We start from the raw sequence: 23482 nt of genomic DNA, 5'->3' as shown, positions 1-23482 counted from the left end.
ATATATATATTTTGCATTTATTGAAAGGTTTATAGTTGCCGGGACCATGGTAAGGAAAATTGAAGAAAAAAAATTTCCCTTTGGAAAAACAGATATCTCCATATGAGAAGGAAATGCCCAGTAAGCCAGTTATGTGGCATGGTTCTAGGGCACTAAAACACTGAGCCTGGTTAAAAAGAGCTCTGTGCGCCATTCACACAATCAGGACGATTCAATAAAGCATTTGTGTCACTTTTCTGGCATTTGGTTCTCTGCCAAATTCAGGAAAGTCACGAAATCCAGCACGTGTAACAAATTCAGGTAGGCCATATATGCGACACTTTTACATTTTGTCTCTACGGCTGACACAAATTCAATAAGAAATACTGCCATATGGGTAATAAGAAAAGTGGAGGCAAAGAAGATTTCTGTCATGTTTGAAGTAAATTGTGTCGCAGACAAAATTCTGACTGAGGGCGAGTGGGGATGAGGCGCTGGACCACAAACATTATCTAGTTAAATAGAAGCAATATGCAGGGCTGATGGCTTGGTTTCTGGCAGCTCTTGACAAAACAGGGGGACCGCCAGAGGGAAGGGACCGCCAGAATGAGAAATTTACGTGAGTGAAAAAGAACACCAGGTAATCGTCTCAAAAAACATTTACAAATGGCGATGATATGCACAGCTAACACGTTTCGGGGGTCAGGAATCCCCCTTCATGAGGGCTTAAGCAAGGAACAACAGGACACTGTCTGTAGGGGCTGTATGTTTAGCATCCATCAATCCTATTACTCGGGCGGGACTGGAAATCCTGGGTGTGAAAAGATCTTTACCAGCAGTTCAGCATTTGTACAAGTAAAAATTCTGTCAACAGATTCATTAATTATCATTATTATTGAAGTATCTGAAACAGGTACATGAATTACCAGACAATTAGGCTCAATCTAGAACTAAAATATCCTTTTTGGGTGGTCTGATTCTTTGTCAAGTAAAATGAGCGAAGAAATACTTTGTGTGTTAAAATATGTACAAAGTCTTACACATAGCTCCCTTTCACACCTGAGAATTAGCATTTTCAGATTTTTAAAGCGGACCTTTACACTCAAAATCTATTTCTACTAATGCATCAATACCAATACCTCTATGTATGATGATTAATAAAAACAGACATGTCAGGTGTAAAATGCTGTGATTGTGAAATACTTACACTTGCAGAGCATTCACTTCCTGCTTTGAAAGGGCAAAATGAATTCAGTTTGGCAAAGCAATGCACACTGGGATCGCCTTGTCATCAGCAGAGCATTGCTGGGAAATCTCATCTGTAATCTCATGAGATCTCAGGGAAAGGCATTTTGCTCCCCTGAGATGATGTGCATGGTCACATGTCGTAGTCACATGTGCCAGAAATCCAGGAAGTAAAAGGAGAGCTAGTAATCTGCTCTTAGTAAACATGGCCACTGCCAAAAGACTGGGGAAGAAAAGAGGAATAAAGTATGCAAAGAATACAAAGCCGGCAATTATCTAGAAGTATGTGTGTAGATTGTCATTACTAAACATTTCTAAAGGTGTGTTAATTGTTAAAGATAAGGGTAAAGGGCCGCTTTAGGTGTTTTTGCACATTGTATTTAGGAGTAAACAAGTGTTTTTCATGTTTTCAAACTTCAGCCGTTTTTGTATTGCCCAATAAATGCAGCATCATCTGTGACATCATAGGTCGTCATTGTCCTTGCTCCCAATCCAGGAAAACTTCACCAATTTCTTCCTAGGTCCTCTGCCACTTGTCACGATTCTTGTAATGGGTATGACTGGAATCGTAGAGGTTCTTGAGGGCCTTCACAAGGCGGATGAAAATCTCCACATCCAGCATTAACACGCTTGAATCCTCAATTTTGTTTACAGGCCCGATGCTGCAAGGAATAGGAGATCGGATGCTAGGCCCAAAAACGTGCAACAAATGAACTGCAACGCTTGACTTGCATTATGGGATCCTATTGAAGTCTATGGGTCCAAAACCAGGCGATGCTCAGGCGTGATTGGAGGTTTATGTATGACATTACAGCAGCTCATAAGCAAAATAGCATCTGTAACTGATCCTATGTGTAGTATTAAAGGCTGGTAACACAGTTTATTGGGGCCATTTAAATGATTTTAATGGGTATATTTTAACCTGTTGTGGGTCTGAAGCTGAAAAGAAATATTGCCATCTTGGACCACAGGCTAAGCCAATGTACAGGATCTGTAGAAATGTATTGTCGTATCCATTCGAAAAGTTGAAACATCAACTTTCAAAGCAAAGCCCTTAACAAAATGCATGGCTGCACGGCAAGCGTTTCAGATGGATTATATGTCAGCACAGGATCAGTTGCTGGCTTGTGTAACGTACAGTAAACAAATTACGAGGCAGGAATGTGCGCTCTGTATTTTCGCGATGGAGGAGGATTTAAAGCTGATCTCCATGCATGACCCAGATTTACCCCCATTCTTTTACAGCTTTCAAATCACTCCATGTGACATCACCAGGCATGTAAAATTCTTGCAGTAGTGGCTTCTAGGAGAAGAAATCAGCAGGGTGCCTTATGAAAAAGTTTTCTACTGATGTAGATGGGCCTCCCAGAACTACATCTCCCAAGAGCACTTTTCCTATACACAGTGTGTGGGCAGGCTTTTGGGAGTTAAGGCAGTAGCATTGTTTTGCTGGGAATGAAATCAATGTATGCATTCATACATACACTGGCACTGCTGGTTAACATTCACTCCACTGACCATGTTTCAGCCCTAAGGCAGCTCCTAGTATAAATGAAAACGAGGAGTTACTGGAGTTCATACAACACAAAACTGGATGGCCGTCAGTGTCCGTTTGTGCAGATTGCAGTGTGAGAGTGCATCTCTGGCTCCAGACAAAACGGAGGTGATACATGTGCCCTCCGCATTAACCCCCATCTACCTCTGCTCATTCTCTGCCAAGTGCAGCCCTTGAGCAACAGACTGGGCTGCTGACACAGGAGCCACCATCTCTCTTTAGATAGTGCCCACACAGTTTCCTATAGTAAACCCTATGAGGGAAAGAAATGGAAGCACCCACCCATAAAGCTAGCAATGTCCACACAACAGTTTAGTCAAAGTAGCTTTCATCACAAACACTGCCAGCGAGGTACAAATGGGCATTTCACCCTCACAAACTATGGCTTCGAGAACATTTAGATCAGGGCTGGGCGAATTCCCAGGAGCCAGGTAGTCATCCAGACAACTGACCTATGGAACACTGGTTCCAGACCACTCACAAAACGAGAGTGTTGCAGGATAGACAATAAAAAAAATGGTAGAGCCATAAATGACCCACAATGACCAAGTCACCACAGTGGGGTTTTTCTTTTGTCGCAATCCTTGCTACGATAATTTTATATTAAATGTTATGCCGCCAATTGGAGAAACCAGGACAGCAGTGTTAAAAGGTTATATTAGACATCAAAATAACTTTTCCAACAGAATAGACAAAGTTTTTAAGGACCAAACAGTTGTGCAAGTCTTCCATCCTGGACTGGAGTCTCCCATTGTCCACCCTGTGAAGCAGTGCCGGCTCTGCGATGGGCACCTCAAGATCTGCCGTACTAGTTTAAAAGGAGTGAGGTACCAGCAGTCTCCATTACTGGTAGCCTTAGGCCCTGTTCACACTAAGCGATTTATCGCGCGGTAATTCCCACGATATCGCGGCTATTTACCGTGCGATATCGATCTCCAATGCTTGGCAATGTGGCAAAGGGTCCTGCTGTCATGCGTCACTACAGCAGGACCCTTTTTGGAGCGGATTTTGCAGCAATTCTAGCTTGCTCAATGCAAGCATTTGCGCAATATCGCGCAAAATGCAAATCGCGCGACAAACGCGCAATTTGCGAATCGTGCAGTGTGAATGTGGCCTTAAGGTCCCATTCACACCAGGGCGGGTGCGGATCAACGCAGTTTCAGTGTGATTTTTAAAAAGACGGTTTGTGGCGCTTTGAATTGCATTTCAGAGCTGAAACGCAATTAAAAACTCCCAAAACCGTGCTGATAAGCGCTTTTCCATTGAAAACTGTATGGAAACCCTGCTGATCAGCGCAGAAAGAAAAAAAAAAAGCTCAGGGAGCAATTTGGGCGGGAGGCGGTTTGGGTTGCATGTACGGTCCCAATAGCAATATATGGGATCGTTCATGTCGGCGGATCCGCACGGCCGAAATGTCCCGGTGTGAACAGGGCCTAAATGCGAGACATAACCATTGTTATGTTATATTAGTGCCGGAATAGTTGTGCAGAACAAAGGTAAATCCTAAAGCTGCCCTAAGTATCCTTACACTTGACCACTCTACCTAAATACTAAGCCCAAATTCAGACTGCTCCCTCCCTATGGAGGGAGGTTTTTCCAATCAGACTTCAAATATTTAGGGGCATATTTATAAAGCAGCGAATGTGACCCCCAAAAATGTGTCAGAATACTTGACTGTGCACCATGAGCAGTGGCTATGAAAGACAGAAGACATACTGGAAACTCACAGCGATGATCACCGAGAATTGAAAACAAACAATCCGCCTTTAACAAGCTTTAAGAAACTGCAAAATAAAACTAAAAAAAAGACAAAATCCCAGAAACTAAATAAAAAGCTTACTTGACATGCATGCAAACTATGAAAATGCATACGCCCGATTGTTTGGGAGGGATAATAAAGCTGACAGATTTAGTTTACATTACAGACATATGGGGAAAATTAACAGCGCAACACTGATCCGTTTGAATTTTCATTTAGGAATAAAATATTACATGAGAAATGAAGGTAAAAAGAAAATTACCCAGTGTTCTCAGGATATCGCAACCGCATACACAAATCAATTACTACAAAGGCCACATGCTGCCGAAAAGATAAAAAAAACACAACACTTGTTACTGGTGTATACCGAGTCATTTGGCTCTGTGCACGTTCCTGACACCAGCATCAGGGGGTCCAGTTGGGTACCCAATTATATTGCCTCGGGGCATAGAGCCCAATAATGCCAAAGCCTGAAACTCTGGGTGCATCCACACCACTGTGTTTTTCTTTGTGGTGAATATGGTATATTAAGAAGACCAGGTTTACTCCATTCTTGGTGTAGTTTAGTTTAAATCTTAACCCTTTGAGGACTAGACTCCTAAACAGTGTCAACAAAAGTAAGGCTGCAACCAACTAATGGATTATGAGAATAGTTGTCAATTATTCTCATGATCGATTGGTTGGTTGGATCCCCTAGCTCTCTCCCTCACAAGTGTAATGACTCACTGCCCGGCTTCCTGATACCGGACTAGGCATTGGAGTATTTGGGCGAGTATGAGTACTCGCCCAAATACTCGACATCGGTACAGATACTAGTATCGGTGCATCCCTGATTATTATTGCAAGCTCTGTCATGTGTGAGAGTACTCAAATCTCTAAATGTGTATTGCTCAGCAATACTCGGCTTTCTCACCAATACTAGTATTGGTGCATCCCTAATACCTAGGATTGATGCCAAATTGTTACCATGTATAGCTACCATTAGACTTCAGTGATGGGGGCTCCCCATCAAAATTCCAAGGTCCAGTCAGCTACAGCAGCTATTACAAAACCGAATGATGGTGTCATGCTGTCAAGGTGGGTGCTGCATGATGTAGAACAAGCAAATAACTGGAGAATGAAGCAGAGAAAGGACAAGCAAAGACACATACTACTCCAAGGTAAGCTCAACTAAGGTGTTGGGGGGGGGGGGTCCCAAGCTACAATCATCATAAGCACCCATTATCTTTAACGACTAACAAAATAAAAATAAAGCTCCGTCAGTTAACTGCATGAACACGGAAGCATTTCCAGTTCCATGTGAGCAAGGGAGAAGGATACCTTACCATAGCAGGGATCAGTTATAATCTGCTTTGATCATAATACTTATGGCAGAACACACCTTTCAGAAGGTATTATGTAAAGCTGCCGAGGCTTTTAAAGTCTTGGGTTGCAAGAAAGGTTAAGAACAGGGCGTGTGTTCTCCTGGGAACGCAGATGACTGTGTGCCGAGCTTTGCGAGAGAGGGGGAAATTATGCAGGCATCTGGAGAGAGAACTCCGACTCATGTTCCCTACCTTGGCTGAGAATCACGTAACAATACGAGTTTGTTTAGAAGAAATCAAACAGCGTTAAACATTGTACGCTGAAAATAAGACCAGATCCGATCACAAAAACAAATCTGTTTTATATAAAATAAAAAGGAACACTCCCTAAAATTTCGCCAGATTGTCGCCAGGAAATGTAACACATTTGGGAGTGTGGAATCCCTCCAGCTTCTCGTGTTATCATGCATCAGTACGCAAACAGCAAAGCCTGCGGCAAACACTGGGCCGTGAACCCGACACAAGATCTCTGCTGCAGCATTACATTTAGCACCTGCGAGGGAATCATTCTTTATATATTTAACTTGGAAGGCACAAAACATCCAAGTTGCGCGGACTCTGCTGCCTAATTGTGTAGTCAATTGTGTAGTCTGGAAAGTAAAATCGAGAAAGAATTAAATCACACATGCAGCGTGATGCTGTCCAAAACATCTTCATTTTCCAAATACAGAGGCCTGGAGATAACAGGATGTGACCTCTTCTACTCATATGAAGGCTGTGTATAGGACAAATATGATGGGGCTCTCCAAGTGTCTGAGCAAGTAATGTCTCAAGGCATTTAAAAGTGTATACATAGCCAAAACATGTTTTTTTTTTATAGAGTATGGGAAGGGTTAAAACCCCTGCGTGATCATTTGTTTTTGTGGTTTGTGTACCATTGAGGAAAGTTCTCTCCACTTTCTGTCCGAACAGGAAGTTAAAGTAAACCCCCCAAAGAGATGGAAATTCCCCTCTTTTGCCTGGAACAGGTGTCCCCATTAGAAAATACTAAACCCAATACTAAACCCATGAACCCATCACACTCCAAACCGCTTGTTTCCAACAGTGATTGGTCGGGTGCTACGGTGATCGACGGATGGCAGCCGTCACATAATAGAAAAAGCAGGGACACCGGCACTCCAGTATAGACGTGAAGCAAAAGTCTTGTTTATTACTAAACAAGACTTTTAATTAATAAACAAGACTTTTGCTTCACGTCTACACTAGAGTGCCGGTGTCCCTGCCTTTTCCTATTAAAAAAAATACATTCCACGTCAGGATGCAAAGTCCTTTGAGTTGTTACAGGTGAGCCGATTGGCTGAAGATGACGTCTTTCATCTGGCTGCGCTCAGCCGCGCACCTCGCAGCTTCGCGTGCAGTGTGTCACAGGCTGTACTTTGAAACAAAACTTGCCTTGATACATATGGAAAACTAAGGCTAGCTCAGAAATCTGGTGCAGGGTAGACTATCCTTTTCCCACTGACTTGTTCAAAGTGTGGACTTGCAATACATTTATTCACGTACCAAAATGTCATCTTTTTGAACTTTCCTCCCATTCTCATGAAACTCTCAAAAGCTGAACTGAACATCTCAGCACACAGTTGAAATACAGATCCCAGGCCTACTCTCTGGAAAGAAAAAAACAGAAGAAGGATATGCTCACCCAATTCTCGGTCCCGCTGGTCTGCTAGAACTGTCCCTGCAGCCTCTGGCAATCTAAGGACCCGTGATGTTATCACGCCCATTCACTTGCACTGGACACGAGGACGCTGAGAGACATTCCACAGCCCGGAGCAGAGAGGGAGAGAGGTGAGCCGTCACCACCGCGGGACCAAGGATTGGATGAGTATCTTTTTTTAATTTTAGACCCCAGATCAAAATGAGCACTAATTAGTTAATTTTGTACATGTCTGGAGTTGATCTTTAACGCATGTTGGATAGATAACAGGATGTGATCCCAGTGGTTGGCAAAAAAGAAGAAAAGGGAACCCTTTGCTAATTTTACTTATGATGTCCCATTCTGCTTACACAAACCCCTCTTTGTATAGCTGTTCCCATCACAGCAAGACTCCCAACTCTGTGATCTCCTAAAAACACACATAGGAATTTCACATCTGGAGGAGGAGTATAAAACAAAAACTACTCTTTTTCCCTAGGCTCTTATCCTCTATTGCAGTCATCATCAAACTAAACGTGACACTATATTCAGGAGTTACATTTTAAAAATGCATTCACTTATCTTAACCATTACCAAAAATGTATCTTATTTGTGTATCACTCGGCTGTAGATCATCAAATCATCTCTGAATTGGTGCCGACACTGTCCTTCCTTCTGGAGGGTGTAGTCACCACTCCAAGCTCACTCCCATGATGGACTACAATCTCAATACAAGTTAGCTAAGTAAACTCCATCATAAGAATGAGCTTGTAGTGGTGGTGACTTTACAACACACACACAGGGACCATGGGGAACAAAAGTAGCCACCCTCCAGAAGGAAGGACAGTGTCAGGACCAATTCAGAGATGATTTGTGGATCTACAGCCGAGTGATACACAAATAAGATACATTTTTGTTAATAGTTGCGGTACTTGAATGTAATTTTTAGGGTTCAACTCCTGAGTTTAGCATCAAAGTGCACTTATTCCTTTAGCTCCTCTCCTGACCTAAAAAGGATCCCACCCTCACCCTCCACAGATCTATACTTCCCGAGATCCAACAGATCACGGTTAGTTGACATCCAGTGTTGCAAGTCACTCTTAGCCGAATCCTTCTGGTACAGGGAACATTGCACCACTGGAATGTAAACAGTAGCAGGACTGTCCCCGACGGATCTCTGGGAGTACGGATCTGTGGAGGGGGGCGGGGGGGAGGACTGTTAGGTCAGGAGAGGTGGTAAAACAGATAAGTGTGCTTACCCTTTAAACAATATTTGAAGCTTTGAGGTACTTTTTTTTTTCTGGAGTAGGAAAGGGTCAGAACATATGCCAGTGTCATTGTTGGAGCTCATCTCTCCTGCCTCTACTAGCTAATCTACTAATCTCTTCATTTAATAAAATAGCAGAAAAGGTGAAGAGGAAGCTTCTAAAATATGACAAAAAGTCACATAAAAATACTTCAAGCTAAACGGTACAATAACTTATTATGAGGTGAGTGATTTTCACTCAACCTCATAGTTCGAGCCGACGTGTGACAATGAAACTGTCACACGTCGTCTCAATAGATCGGGAAGTGAGCAAACACATACCGTCGCTCGCTCACTTCTCGATCGTGTCCCTGCAGAGAGCCGTGACCGACACTGACGGCTCCCTGCAGGGATTCCCCCCTTTCCGATCCTCCAGCGCTGACTGGCGGAACGGACGGGGCGGGTACAGCTGGATCTGCCTCTAGATAGGCAAAGCCAGCTGTCAATCATGCAGCCGGGTGGATCTCGACAGTAATGTCGGGATCCGTCCCGGCTGCGGAGGTCTCCGTATACTGAGCTTTGGGTCACCGGAGGACACTAGTTTGTCTAGTGTCCTCTTACCCCATAGTTCACTTAGTGGATACTAGTAACACTTACCCCAAATCTTAACTGACCAAACTGAAAAGAGAAGCTGATTGGTTGCCTTGAACAGCTGCTCCAGATTTTGATAAATTCCCCCCTCTGTACTTTCCTTTTAGGAGTAGACTAGGCACCAAAATGTTTATAGTTTGCCTAGAGTTCTTCTTCAACTTCAGTTCTTGAGAAAAAAGTGGCAGTGGGCAACACAGACAAGAATGACCAGAGGAAGTGCCCAGGGCCTCAGCAATAAAGAGTAGAAGAAAGGGAAAAATATTTTAGTTTATAAGTAGCAACAGAAAAATAATAGATGGCATCAAATTGGTTGCTGTTGGCAATACTTTCTCCTTTTCTTACAAAGTATCCCCATGGAGATCAATACAAAATATGAAGCGAGTATCTTATTTAATATTTAATGAGAAGTAATACAGAATGTTTTTCCCAGCAAATTAATGAGACTTCCCGATAAGTTCAATTATGGAAAAATACAGTGAGCCCGCGGCTGTCTGAATACCTGAACAGGAACTGCAGCCGACAGCCTGTTCAGCTGACAATTTTCAACTCAGCAAAGTTGGAAGTTGTTCAGCCAGGTGATGGCAACAGGGTTAGAGATGCAAACGTTTTAACAGTGTAATACTCCCGCTGTCTGCATTTCCATCAGGGAGACAACCATTGCTAGCAGGGACCCAGACCATAAATCGTGATCAAGGCAATAACACTTCCTTACCTAGGGCAACAACTCTTATGCGATAGAGAGATGGATAGGAGAACCAGCATGTCACCCTAGGCCTGGACTGGTCACCCCCCTATGCTGGTCACATCTCCCCCACTCCTCTTCCATTACACAGACTGCTCTATGCCAACTCTTAGGGTTCATTCACACTGGTATGATGTATTAATCGTGTGATTTAGCACCCTACAACAGACCTACAGTGCGTTAACAGTAGGAGAGCTGTGTTGTGTTGCCATTCATTTGAATGACACCCCCAAACGTGCAATAGATGCACGCTTATCGGATATTAAATGCTGAAATCTTTTACAATTGATGCGGAGTCTTTATATTTAAAAGTTTTAGCGAGTTTTAGTGTAGAATCAGCTGGTCCCATAAGCACTGGCCCTGACATCTTGTTTAAGGGTGGCTCCTTTCCCTTGCAGGGTACTATGGAGCCACCCATGTACGTGTGTGCTAGTAAGCTGTATGTCTCCACATACACACAGGCATGGCAGAGCAAGCCCCCTGCTCCTTCTCCAATCTAGTATATAGGCAGCTGCTGCAGACTGTGCTGTCCCTTATGATCTTGTACCAGACAGAGTTCAGGGAAGCTGAGCAGAGTTTGAGTAAAAAACTGCAGCAAGCCCTATTTTACCTGCTCTGGAACGCATGCAAACACATCAAAAACGCATGCAAATGCACTGGCACGCCCTGAAAGCCCATTTTAAACGTTAAAAAATGATTTTTTTTTAACCAAAAACGGCCCTGAACGCATCAAAAACACGGCAAAAAACGCAGCAAAAATGGGGCACAACCCACTGCACTGTGTGTGCAGAAACTCATGCAGATCTGCATTTGGCCTAAACTTCCCATTATCCGGCATTCAAGCAACCAGCCAAAAAAAAACGAAGGACATATGTCCTCAATTTTCTTTTTTTGCTTGGTGCACACTAAAAATGTTTTGTCCCCAACTAAATGTATTTAGTTGCTAACAAAATTCTTTGGCTAGATTCCACGGTCAGCAACAGAACGTAAACAATGGGAAGAAATAGGCAGCCTATTAGCCATTTCAAAATGCAGTAGCCAACAGCAGGCTGGCTATTGTCCCCGCCCACTGTGCAGAAGAGTGACCTGAGCAACTGAGGGAAAATCACCCCATGAGGATACAGGAATAAAAGCCGGATGTTTCCAACACTTCCCCCAATATATTTAAAACAAACAAAAAGAAAAAAAGGTAGGGTTTCCACTTCATGAATATCTAGTAATGAAAAGGCAACGCAGAATCCAGCACTCTCAAATACAATGTCAATGGGGGGAAGACTAGAATTTCCTTGCAGGATCCACAGATGTTTGGGTGGAATTCACATGTGCAAGTGCTTGCATCACATTCCATAAATAGCAACACACAGCTGGAACACAATGTTCATGTACTTTGAGACAAATGGAGAAACAAGCGTGAACCTCTCCTGTGTCTCGTCTCAAACCACACGAACACCCAGCAACCTTGTAGAAAGTGTTATTGCAAAGAACCAGAGGAGTCTGTCAGACAAGGTGCAGGGAGAGCCCACAGGCACCAGATTGGGGGGGGTTTCATTTTCTGGAGTTTATAAAAGGGAATTGCAGCTAACATCGGACTAGTTGCTGTGAACCATAATCCATGTTCCTTTGCTGCAATTCTCATTATTCAGACCAATTTACTAAAACCTTACAAGTGTTCAAGAAGCTTAACTCCAAATTATTTAAAAGCAGCAATGCAGGCAAACCACTAAATAGACAGATGTTTGTGGTGTGGATTTCCACATCCCTACCACACTATATAGCCAGGATGAATGTGCGTTCTAACTCTGCTCTCCTAAACTCCCTTTCTCCTGCAAGTCACCTTAAAGTGACTTTTCCCCCCCCCCCCCCCCCAAAAAAAACAAAAATTTAAAAACAAATTAAGATGCTAGCAGATATAAAGTATATCAAGGAGTACCTGCACATATCTGCAGCAGCTTTTATTGTCCCCTCTATGCCCAGCCAAGGTGCAAGACCGCCACATAAAGTCAGAGCTTGCACCCTCCCGCTGGCCTCCATACATTCCTACTGGTCCACTGCTATGATGAGCTGTCTCACTGACCAATAGGAATGCATTGGAAGTTAGATGGAGCAGTAAACTGCCAATACCTGAGCTTTGACTGATCAGAACAGCTCAGCATTTGACAGGACAATGAAATCTACTTGAAAGGGATGTCCAGGCACTTTTAGGTGCCTACTTTTTATATCTGCTAGCAGCTTTATATTTGGAAAGTTAAAGAGACACTTTAAAAGTAAGCTGTCAGGACAGACATAAGACAGCTCAATATTCTGATTGTAGATGCTCCGGGGTTTCATCCTTATTTTCTCTTTGCTACTTATTAACTCGCTTACCAGGAACACAGGAACAAGCAGGGACATAACAGCCATCCTGGCACCCTATGCTTGCTGTAGGTCAATGGCCCACCAAGTAGTGAAAGCATTGATGATAGCCCCAGAGCATTCACATTCAAAAACAAGTTGGCAAAGCCAGCCACCATATTTATGACTTAAAAGGAGATCTACAGGGTGAGTGAAAATCACTCATCCTCAAACTTCGAGCTGACGTGTGACAATGAAACCGTCACGTCAGCTCAATAGATCAGGAAGTGAGCGAACGCATACCGTCGCTCGTTCACTTCTCGATCATCTCCCTGCAGAGACCAGTGACTGTCAGTCATCACTCCCCACAGGGATTCCCCCCCCCCTCCCCTCTCCGATCCTCCAGCGCTGACTGGCGGAACGGATGGGGGACGTGGCTGCTACAGCTGGCTCTGCCTCTAGATAGGCAGAGCCAGCTGTCACGCATGCAGCTGGGTAGTTCTCAACAGCATTGTCAGGATCCGTCCCGGCTGCGGCGGTCTCAGTATACCGCGAGCTGTAGCCCGCGATATATTGAGCTTTGGGTCACGGGAGGACGCTAGTATATGTCCTTCCATGACCTTTAAGAGAACTATGGGGAAATCACTTACCTCATAGTTCTCTTTTAATGATTTCTCAATACTACTACCCAGCCCTCTTCCTCAACCTTCACTTCTTGAAAACATAAAACCGACATTGACTTACAGTGCGGACCTTTCACTCTGCTGTGGTGATAAGATGTACCCTGTATGAAGGAAGCTTTACTAACAGTATATCATTAAAATGCATTTATTGATTTTGTAATCAAGAACTGATCAGTCTAACTAGTCGGAAGAGCACCAGCTATGTCCAGCCAATGCAAGCATTTTAAAATAAAGCCTTACATTAGGATAAATGTGCGAGTTTATTTGCAACAGATTTAGATTTGCTTCAATTTTTACCTTGATTTACCTTCTCAAATTCCTTCCAGCTTGAGAATCAGAGGTCAGCTAAAGTCTGATGATGATCAAAAGGTCGGCCTAGTGCCTGACCTCAGGACACTTGTAATGTATTACACAGTGTGTGCATAACAATATCAACAAATACGTCTAGCTGTTTACATTCCTTATAACTGCAGGGCTCCATTATCAGAGGTCTGGTTTTATGCTTTGAACAAATAAAGAATTTAACCGGATGGAGAACGATGCACACACACTTCTACTGCTTATGGCACAGGGCTGGTGGAAGCCTTGATAGATCTTAATTTGTCTTGTGAGTTGATGCGTTCTGATGTTGGACGATTGGCTCACCATTATTACATCCTACCATAGTGATCCTTTCTGTTCTATTTAGGAGTCAATAGCAAGGTTTGGGAGAACACCAACTTGGGGTTCCTGGGGAACTGTGGAAGAGAGTAAGGCCTAATAGAAATTGGTGTGTGGCATTACGTCAGTGTACTCTACACTCACCCTCCCACACTCACCCTCCCACACTCACCCTCCCACACTCACCCTCCCACACGCACCCTACACTCTCTTTTATATGCAAACCTTCTGTATAGCTCACCGCTTTCCCCAAAACTACATCTGCATGTTAAAAAGGTTTCATCTTCATTATACTCAACAAGTTTTGAACCTCTTGGTCTAAGTTCACACTGGCATTCAGACTAAAACAGCACTGAATCACTTCTAGAGTTTGTATTAGATATGATTTTTAGATGCACTTCAGAGGCATTAGACAGAAGCTCTCCAAATGCATTTTGTTTTTTTTGGGAGGTGAAATGAAGGAACAGAGCTTTATCGTAGTGTTGCAAAAACGTGTGCTAAATGCCTTAGGAGCTTTCAGAGCGTGTTTGTGGTGTGCTTCTATTGAGATTCCCAAGTTGTAACGCTTATCAAAAGGTCTGTTCTTCCTGTAAACAAGGTCTTAATGTACATCTATACTGGAGGTTCCTGCAAATAAACTGCCAGCAGGACACAATGGTAGGAATCTAGTGGTGCTTTCACACTCCTTCCAAAGAGGTCCAAGAGCCCCCCAAAACCGAGGTGGCTCAATTATGCAAATTTTTTTTATGTTTTTGCATATATCTACTGCTTACTAGCAGTAGATATATACAAAAAAACCAAGAGGGTTTAATTGTCCTTTAAATATGCATGGAAGTGTCCACACACATCTGGCTGCCTGTTTACTTGCAGTAACACAAGCAAAGGCTTTAACACTAATAAAACATGGGTCCATTCTATTACACTGAATAATATGCAAAACTGCCAGACCCGTGGAGCAGTGTTAGTTTCCATGACATGCTTTTTAAACAATAGCTCTACACAGTTACAATATTTAGACAAGCCAGTAAGGCTCTGCTTTGTACAACAGCAGGCTTAAAAAAGGCACACAAGTGACAAAGCTCCAGCAGATGGATAGCTAAAACCGGTGTGCATCAGAGACAACGAAGAGCACACCCAGAATCATATTGCTTAAGCTTTCAGAACATAATTACTAGGAATGCACAGATACCGGTTTTTCCGTATCGAGTACCAATATTCCACCTCCCCCCCCCCCGTATTTGCCGCTACCAGAAGTCGACGGAGCATGGAGACTGCTTTCTGGCCAATCAGGAAGCTGGGGGGCGGGTAATAAGTGGTTGCCTAGTTTCCTGATTGGCCAGCTTCCCGACCAATCAGGAAGCCAGGCAGTGAGTCATTACGCACTGGTCGGTCAAGAAGCAGACTCTATAGAAGCATAGAGCCAGCTTAGCGGCCAATGAGGAAGCCGGGAGGGCGAGTCATTACCCACCCCCCAGCTTCCTCATTGTCCGGGAAGCCAGCTCCATGGCGACGAGGAAGCATGGAGCCAGCTTCCAAGCCAATCAGGAAGCTTCCCGATACCAGAAGTTCTGGTATAGGGCTAGGCGTCGGGAGCATTTGTGCAAATACGAGTACTTGCCCAAAAACTCATCCTTGTATCGGCACATCCCTAATAATTACTGATTACCAGATTTAGTTAAAAAGTACTACGATTTAAACAATGCAACTTTAATATAAATATATATGCCCAAAATCAATTTCAGGGTGCAACTCTATGCTGTGGGTACAAATTGTAAAGAACAAAATTCAGTGTAGGAGTGGCAAGGCTCCATAATATTCACAGATCCCCTTACCTAGCCGTGTGTTTGTAGATAAGGTTGTTGCGTTAGAAGCTGCGGCTGAGAATTGCTGCAAGAACCTGAAGGTTCTTGTGGTAGGAAACCCAGGTGGATCCATACAGGTGCGTCCGCTCTGTCCGTTCAAATAAATGACAGGTTGAGAGCGGCCGCATCTGTCCACAGGTAATCGTGAACGAATACCAGCAGTTCGAGATGGATGACTGCCCCTGTACGAAGGTTCGTCACATGAATCCTCAGCCGCAGGTTCTAGCTCCATGTGCATGAGGCCTGAGGCAGTCATAATGTTAAAGTAAGCCCTTCCTCTATCAGTATTTAGATAAAAGCTGCCAAGTATGATCTATTAAATTGCATAACAGCCAAAATTAAAATAACAAAACCAATAAAAATTATTGCTATTATTATTTAAATTTGTATTCCCTAATGGGTGTCTCCATTTTTCATCCTTGATTGACAGCCTGAAGCAAGTCAAAGGCTCCGCTGCCCTTCCTGCAGTAGACATGTCACTGCCCTCTGCATGCATCAGCATCCAGGAAAGCACATAGGAGGTGGAGATGAGTGTTTAGCAATATGTTTTCATGCATGGGCAATGAAAATCTCACTTTAAAATGGAACCTGTGTTTGCCCTTCTATGCTAAAGGAACTTGTGAATTTGGAGAGAGTCAAGTTGACTCGAGATATCTGAGAAGCTGAAATACTTCATAAGATGTGCCCCCAGGCCACCTCTACCTCTCCTTATCTCCTGGCTGAGTGGAGGAACTCCCCTAGGTGCGAATTTGCTCATCAGAAATCTCTGATATATGGCCACCTCTATAAACTTCTTGATAAAGCTACGGCGAAACGCGTTGAAGAATGGACAAGTACAGATTTGTCAGAGGAAATATGGAACATTATGAAATATGTGACAATATATTTGACCAATTAATAACTATGGACATTGTTATAATGTACTCAATGCTAAAGAATATTAATTATTGCCATTGTGCACAATACAAATCTGTACGGGATCCTAGAGGTGTTATGCTGATTATACATGTAATGTGGTCTTGTCATAAATTATTGTGTTACGTTTTATGAATTCAATGTTTGCTAGCCAGGATAATAATCTATATTAAAATTTAAATATATATTATGAAATGAGCTACGTGTCATTATGTCTAGCTGCATCTCTTTGCATTGTCTAGAAGTCACCTAAAAAGCCCCATTCTCTTTGGTTGTTATTTATGGTAAAGGAACATGTTCCCTTGACTGCCCCAAACCTCCCCACTGGCTTATACTCGTCTTCTTTTTGGCAACCAAACTCCAAGCACTGGCACGGTCACGTAGGAGCTACATGGTCCCCATACCAAATGTATCTGGTATTTCTCCTGAAGGCCCAATGGAATAGCCAACGGAGTAAAGGGAAGGATTGCAGTTAAGTGAACCAGTTTTATTTTTGTACGATATAGGCAAAGCACGGGTTTACATTTAGTTCAAAGATTTTTGCTGATGGGGAAAGCATCACTAGGCTGCTTGTCAATGTTTTCCCTCTTTGAATGTTAACTTTTGAACACTACAAGATTCATCAACCAGCTCTGAATGCAAATGTTGACCGAGGACATTATTTTGTAAAGTCTCCTCTTATTCATCAGCAATCAAATTATACAATTATTTTTTCTTAAAATGAAGTCGGAATGACTAACTGGAGGTGTTTGGTCTGCTTTCTGTCCATAGCTCCCAATGAAAGGCACTGAGTACACCAACTAGTGTGCAATTAAAAAAGAACAACAAAATATGTTACCCAAGATACAGAGAGAGTCTGGGAACTCCTCTTAAGAGGCCTTTAGTCTTCTGCATCTGTGCCCAGAAATGACCACAAAAGGCCAGATTACAAGAAAAGGATAAAGAGTTAGAATTGTACATATTTTACTTTCCTTCCACAGTAATCCAACTTAAACACATTACAGATGCACCGATACTGTTTTTTCGTCATCAAGTAGCGTTTTTTTTTTTTTTTTCCAGTACTCGCCGATACCAAGTACCAATACAGGTGCCCGATTATCTGGAAGCTGGGCGGCGGGTCATCCTCCCGGCTTCCTGAAGCGGGTGTTCTATCAAAAGAACACTGACTTTACTTGCCAAGACTGCCTAGTTTGCTGACCAATCCGGAAGTCGGGCGGGGTGGCATGAGGTGCCATCTGGCTTCCCGATTGGTCAGGAAGCCAGGCTGCCTAGCAACAAGTGAAACCGGCTTCCTAGCCAAGCAGGAAGCCGGGAGGGGGGTCATAACCCACCACCCGGCTTCCTGCTTGGAAAGGAAGCTGCTCCATTCTCCCTCGGCACTGCCGGTCACAGGGAGATCTCCCTCTGACCAGAAGCTTCGGTATCGGAGGTAAGTATCGGAGCATTTGGGAGAACCCAATTACTCGGTATCAGTGCATCCCTAAACATAGTGCCGTGCTTATCCTCTTCTCAGCTACTAGCACCTTCAGAGACAACGGCGGCATATAAAAAAAGTCTCAAAAAGAACCAAACCACGGCCAGAAATACAGGGCACAATAAGAGCCGTACTGCAGGTTAGGGATTTGCTTTGGGTAATCCAGTGGAGGAGGATTGGGTTATAGACTTACACAGTTTTAACAACGACATGAGATCTTTCATTCATTACTTACACAGTCTATTACCTTAGTGGCCTGGGGAGTGGAAACCACGTGTACTGAGCTGGCTCTGACACCGTTGGATTTAGGCCGCTTATAGAGTGCAAATCTGCTTTTCCGTCTCCCTCTGTCTCCATTAGGAAGGCAGCCATTGTACCTATAAAGAGAATACATGAGGATATATTTATTTTATGTGCATAAATAAAAAAAGCATACACGAGAAACACTGAAAAAACGGTCTGTTACATGGCGATACTACGCAAGTGTACAATATGTACTTTGATTTCTTTTCCAACCAGGTAAATTTTAATGTTCTGCTTTCTTTTCCCACCCAAACCTTGGTATGATAAGCCAAAAGGCTTTTTTCTCAAATTATTGAAAAACTGGGGGAAGATTTAGAACTTTTACTGCTTTGTGAAGCTCCATTAGAGAGATTTAACCACACTTCCCGTCATGCAGACGCTAGTTTCACTAGACAGGAAGTGAGGGCAAATCTGCAAAATGGGAACACAAGGAAATGAAAATATGACAGGGGTTCTAGCATTCAATACACTATTAAAGAACTGCATTCTTATTTGTGTCGGAGAGTTTCCTTGACTTCCCGTCTGGTATAATGCTGTCAGCAGTACAGGAAGTGAGGGTAAATCGCTTTAACGGAGCCCTGGATCCTGACAAGGTTGTAAACCTTCTCGATCTAACCTGCTGCATCCAAAAAAAAGTTTAGGCTAGACATACACTTTAGGCATCCTCTGCAAGTAATGGGGTCAAAACACGACTTAGGCTAAAAAAAACAACCCAATCACAAAGGGAATTTGATGTGTCCGAGTAAAAAAACTGTTTTGAAGTCCCTTTTGGCAACCAATCAGCTCTTTTTTCCATTGCTAGAGCAGGTTAGATAGGAAGACTCCAATTAGTAGCCAAACGCACTCTTTTTTTTTTTGTGGAAGTGACCCCAATAAAGAGGTGGAAAACTCCCAGTGACCAGAAATCCAACGTGCCCAATAGAATACAAATGGTGCCTACCTTCCAAAGATTTATCCCCACCCTCCTCTCCTTTTTAAGTTCACCCCACACTGCCCACCCTCCTCTCTCTCTTTTTAGGTTCACCTCACACTGTTCAGCCTCCTCTCCTCTTTTTATGTTCACCTTCCTGTCCATCCGACTCTCCTCTTTTTGTGTTCACCCTCCTGTCCACCCGACTCTCCTCCTTTTGTGTTCACCGTCCTGTCCAACCGACTCTCCTCCTTTTGTGTTCACTCCACACTCCCCCAACATTTATGTGTACCGGATGCCAGTTCTCCAGAAAGAATATCAGACCAGCAGAGCATGCAATGGTAAAATAGATATACAACTTATGACATATTTGATACAGTATAGCTGATAAACTCTACTATTGAGCACCCTGTACAATACACCCACGTCTATTCTTCAGGTGGGAGCTGATAAGACTTGTTGAATCTGAAGAGTAAAGAGACAAGGCAGAGCACTGTGGTGCTTTACAGTTAATGATCCGTGACAGAGATGGAATGAAGGATGAGTATAAATGTCAACTGTTTTCTATTTCCAAAGTGGAAGAATTTAGTCTAAACACACATTATGGGAATTCCTCTGCCACACACAGTCTAACCGCTACAATAAAACAAAGCGTGTTCTGACAAAGGAAGACCTGAAGCACAAGTACAAAGGAAGTCATTGATATCATGAATGCTTCATCCTTGAGTCACATCTTTAGGCTGATCACACCCGCACACATAAAAGGCAGCACATGAGCATGTCGCTGGGAAGACTTCCTTACAAACTGCATTCAAATGAACAGCTGCATTATAGAGGAAACCAATTAACCTTTTATCCACAAATATACGAGTGCTGAGCCACTCCCTGATGTTCCACAAAAAACCTACAGTGTCATTTAGGGCTCCTGATGAGAGAAGGGCTTTGTTCGCGCCCTATTTTTAGGGACGGCTCTTCCAAAACAGAGACTTCCATTTTTAGTGCATGCTTGTCATTTGAATTCCGTACCATACTCACATTGCAGGTGGATAAGAACTATGAGAGCAGAGTTACTGGTCTCACCACCTGTGGCGGCATGGACAAGGGTCCTTTTAGAATTATTTTTTTTTTTTTTTATTTGGTAGTGTACAGCATTAAAGGCTCACATAAGGTCCTGCACTTTATTATAGCACCATAGATTACTACAAAAAGGCCACGGACTAGTGGTCATTTTTTTTTTCACCTCACACCGGGTATCCACGTTTCTGAACAAAAAAAATAAAATGTATAAAAAAGGATTCCTCCATCATCAAGGGTTAGGAGCGTTGGGCGAATCCCCCGCTGTTTAAATAGTATTCGGACAAGGGCTGGCGCCCGCTGTCATTACACCTAAACGGAGGTAGAAGCCGATTGGCTGCTAGCTTCTGTCGGTTGAGAATTTTCCAACCAGCTCTTTTGATCAGCTGATCAAGGGATGCTGCGCGGAAGGGTCTTGACAGTGGCACCAACTGTGTGAATTTCCTTCCCGTGTACACCCTACTTTACAGCAAGTCTCCCTGTAAAGGCCCAGACGCATATTTACAGCCATTTCCAGGGAGGTTATAGAAGCACCAACATCATTGTTTTTCTATGACGTGCAGGCTACCTCCTGCATTACAATTCCCATGAGTTCTTCAGTGTGCCTTCGATGGTTGGGGCTTTCTGAGGGAGCAAATTATACTGCAGGAAAGGAGATTGAACCACAAGGCAGGTGTGACACGCCAGCATAGGCACATATGCTTGTAGTCTCAGCCATGAGCATATCAGACAGGGAGACAACACTTGAAAATTCAGAACCCAAATCTCTGTGTTGTCACTTGACAAAGAATGGAGACCTAACAATCTTTTAGGTAGAGATATGTTTGAGAATGCGGAATGCATATTGGCCGGGCTCTTTACCAAGTCATCTATATCCAAGGAAATCCCACCACTGTGACCAGCAACTATAAACTCCTACATTGTAACATACACAGTGCATGTAGCAATGCCTTTAAAAATAAAGGGGGAGCTTTAACCAAAGAAATGTAGAAAAGGTCTATTATGATATGGTCTTGTCACTTCAGATGTATCAGTGTATGACTGATATGTTTAACAAGCATACAGTCCTTACAATGGAGAAGTCTAAAGTACCACTCAGTTGATACGAGAGGAGGACGCTACAGAAATCCTTATTGACTGAATGAAGGTACAGGCCTCTATGGCAAGATTTCTACATATTTTAACATATTTTATTTATTACAGGTATTTCTACCTGCCGACAATTTACGTAGTTGCATATTCACACAAGTTTACAATCTAAGGTCCATATCTCACATGCATGCATACATACATACGTCACTTTAGACAGGAGCCAATTACCCTACCAGCATGTCTTTTTTGGAGTGTGGAGGCCTTTTGATTTCTCCATGACAGGTACATAGTCTGCTATTTACTTAAGCTTTAGAGAAGTAGATGAAGTAGCAAGTGTTCCAAGGTTATCTCCAGATTTGGCTGACTTGTAGATTTTTGCTTGATTGGTATCCAACCTATGACCTTTACTCTGTACCCTGTAGAAATAATCCATTACATCACCCGACATACGTACATGGAATTTACCTTTATTCTGCAGCCTATAACGCCTCCAGGGAACCTTGAGAGAAGAGTTAGAAGATCAGCACAAACTTCTCTTTAACCAAGAAGACTTCAACTTTATTGGGGAACTCCAAGGGGATCCCATGGGACATAAAATCCATCTCATGTTCTGTCCCAATGATTTCTCCTGGTTGGAGTATAGCAAGCTACTGGAAGTTTCCCTCTCAACTATCACACTCCTCGCTTTATCACAGAAAGGAAGACTAACACCCCTGTGGAGGAAACAAACTCCAATTCTGCCACCAAACCTCATTCTCTTAGTCATTAACCACAACTTATGATTACATATAGGGATGGGGTTATCGGCTGACCGGTTACTGCAGAAGGTGCTACCTGTTATGTACGCCTGTTTCTTGGTGGTAAAGACAAAATCGCTCTTCCACAGCTGGGAGATCACAAGTCTCAACATGCCACTACAGTGGATGTTACATGCTGGTGTTTGCAATAACTTGGCATAACTATATAACAGACTCAGCTGGAATGCCTGGCAAAGCTTTTTCCTGCCTTTGCACTGCCATAACATCCTCTCTGGATTGTTCAAAAGAACACGAGCCAAAATCTTTTCAGCATGTTTCAGGATAAGTGGCTTAAGCACATGCTAGATATCAAGTTGGCTTTAAGGAGATTATGTAGTCAATGTTAATTAACAGACAGGTTCTTGCTTACATCATTTTCCTCTTTGCAATCCCTTTAACACGCAATGCTCTGTGGGCACAATGAAAATAACACTTTGGAGAGATCCATATTACTGTCAAAAAGGAAAAAAAGTCCTCTGCAAACTGTAGTTATAAATTAAGCGTGAAAGTGATTCAAACCTCAATTATGCCCTGGGCAGCCCCTTTCAACACAAGTCTCGCTCCTGAATAATGGATATTAAGAATGCCCCCAACCCCATTAAACAATGTAATGCCTGAGTGACCTAACAATACATCCAGGCCACCAATGCCAATGGATATGCAAATCTAAGAAAGCTGTTCGCAAAAACACTTCAGCTGGTCTAACATTGGAAGGGCAGTCTGCTAAAGTTAACATATAGCCTGAAAGCTTACCTTGTCAGCTATCAGATGCTTCTCTAATGTTTTCTAATGCAGTTGAAAGTTTTCCATAGATTTACTTTAAATTGTTTCAGCAGGTAAAGCGAGTATTAGGGCCTGCGCACACCTAGGTGACACCTCACCGCGTGGCAATCGTGCACGATTCCGCGTGGATTGCCACACAGTCACGGTGTCACCCAGCACAGACTGTTCCCAATGCGATTCCGCCCGTGCTTCCGAACACAATCGCAGCTAAAACAGCCGCGTGTCATGTATTGCAAAAAAAAAAAAAAAGGTACACGTCCCTTTTTTTGGCGATTGCCACGTGGATGTCACCCCATTGGAATCAATGGGGCAGCGCGGCAGGGATGCGCGATCCCGGATCACTCAGGTCTGTACCAGGCCTAATAAGGTTGGACGTTCCCAGAAACTCTGTCCTGCATGGGAAAAAAAGGTGTCTCTAAAT

At 43.2% G+C, this 23482-nt stretch overlaps 1 protein-coding gene across 3 annotated transcripts in view; it reads right to left on the bottom strand.

The window, feature by feature from the left end:
* Positions 1 to 23482, bottom strand: part of PELI2 (pellino E3 ubiquitin protein ligase family member 2) — a 59897-nt gene that overhangs the window by 11920 nt on the left and 24495 nt on the right. Inside the window, exon 2 of one of the 3 annotated variants that reach the window (XM_018562239.1) lies at positions 18334 to 18479. In XM_018562239.1, coding sequence (XP_018417741.1) covers positions 18334 to 18479 — 146 coding nt within the window. The remainder of the gene's footprint in view (positions 1 to 18333; positions 18480 to 23482) is intronic. The other 2 variants (XM_018562221.1, XM_018562230.1) reach the window with 2 other exon arrangements.

Source organism: Nanorana parkeri, unplaced genomic scaffold (genome assembly GCF_000935625.1).
Source record: "Nanorana parkeri isolate BGI_ZX_2015 unplaced genomic scaffold, ASM93562v1 scaffold20, whole genome shotgun sequence".
NCBI lineage: Eukaryota > Metazoa > Chordata > Amphibia > Anura > Dicroglossidae > Nanorana > Nanorana parkeri.
The sequence above is the reverse complement of the archived record's forward strand: the minus strand, read 5'-3'. Positions and strand labels throughout refer to the sequence as shown.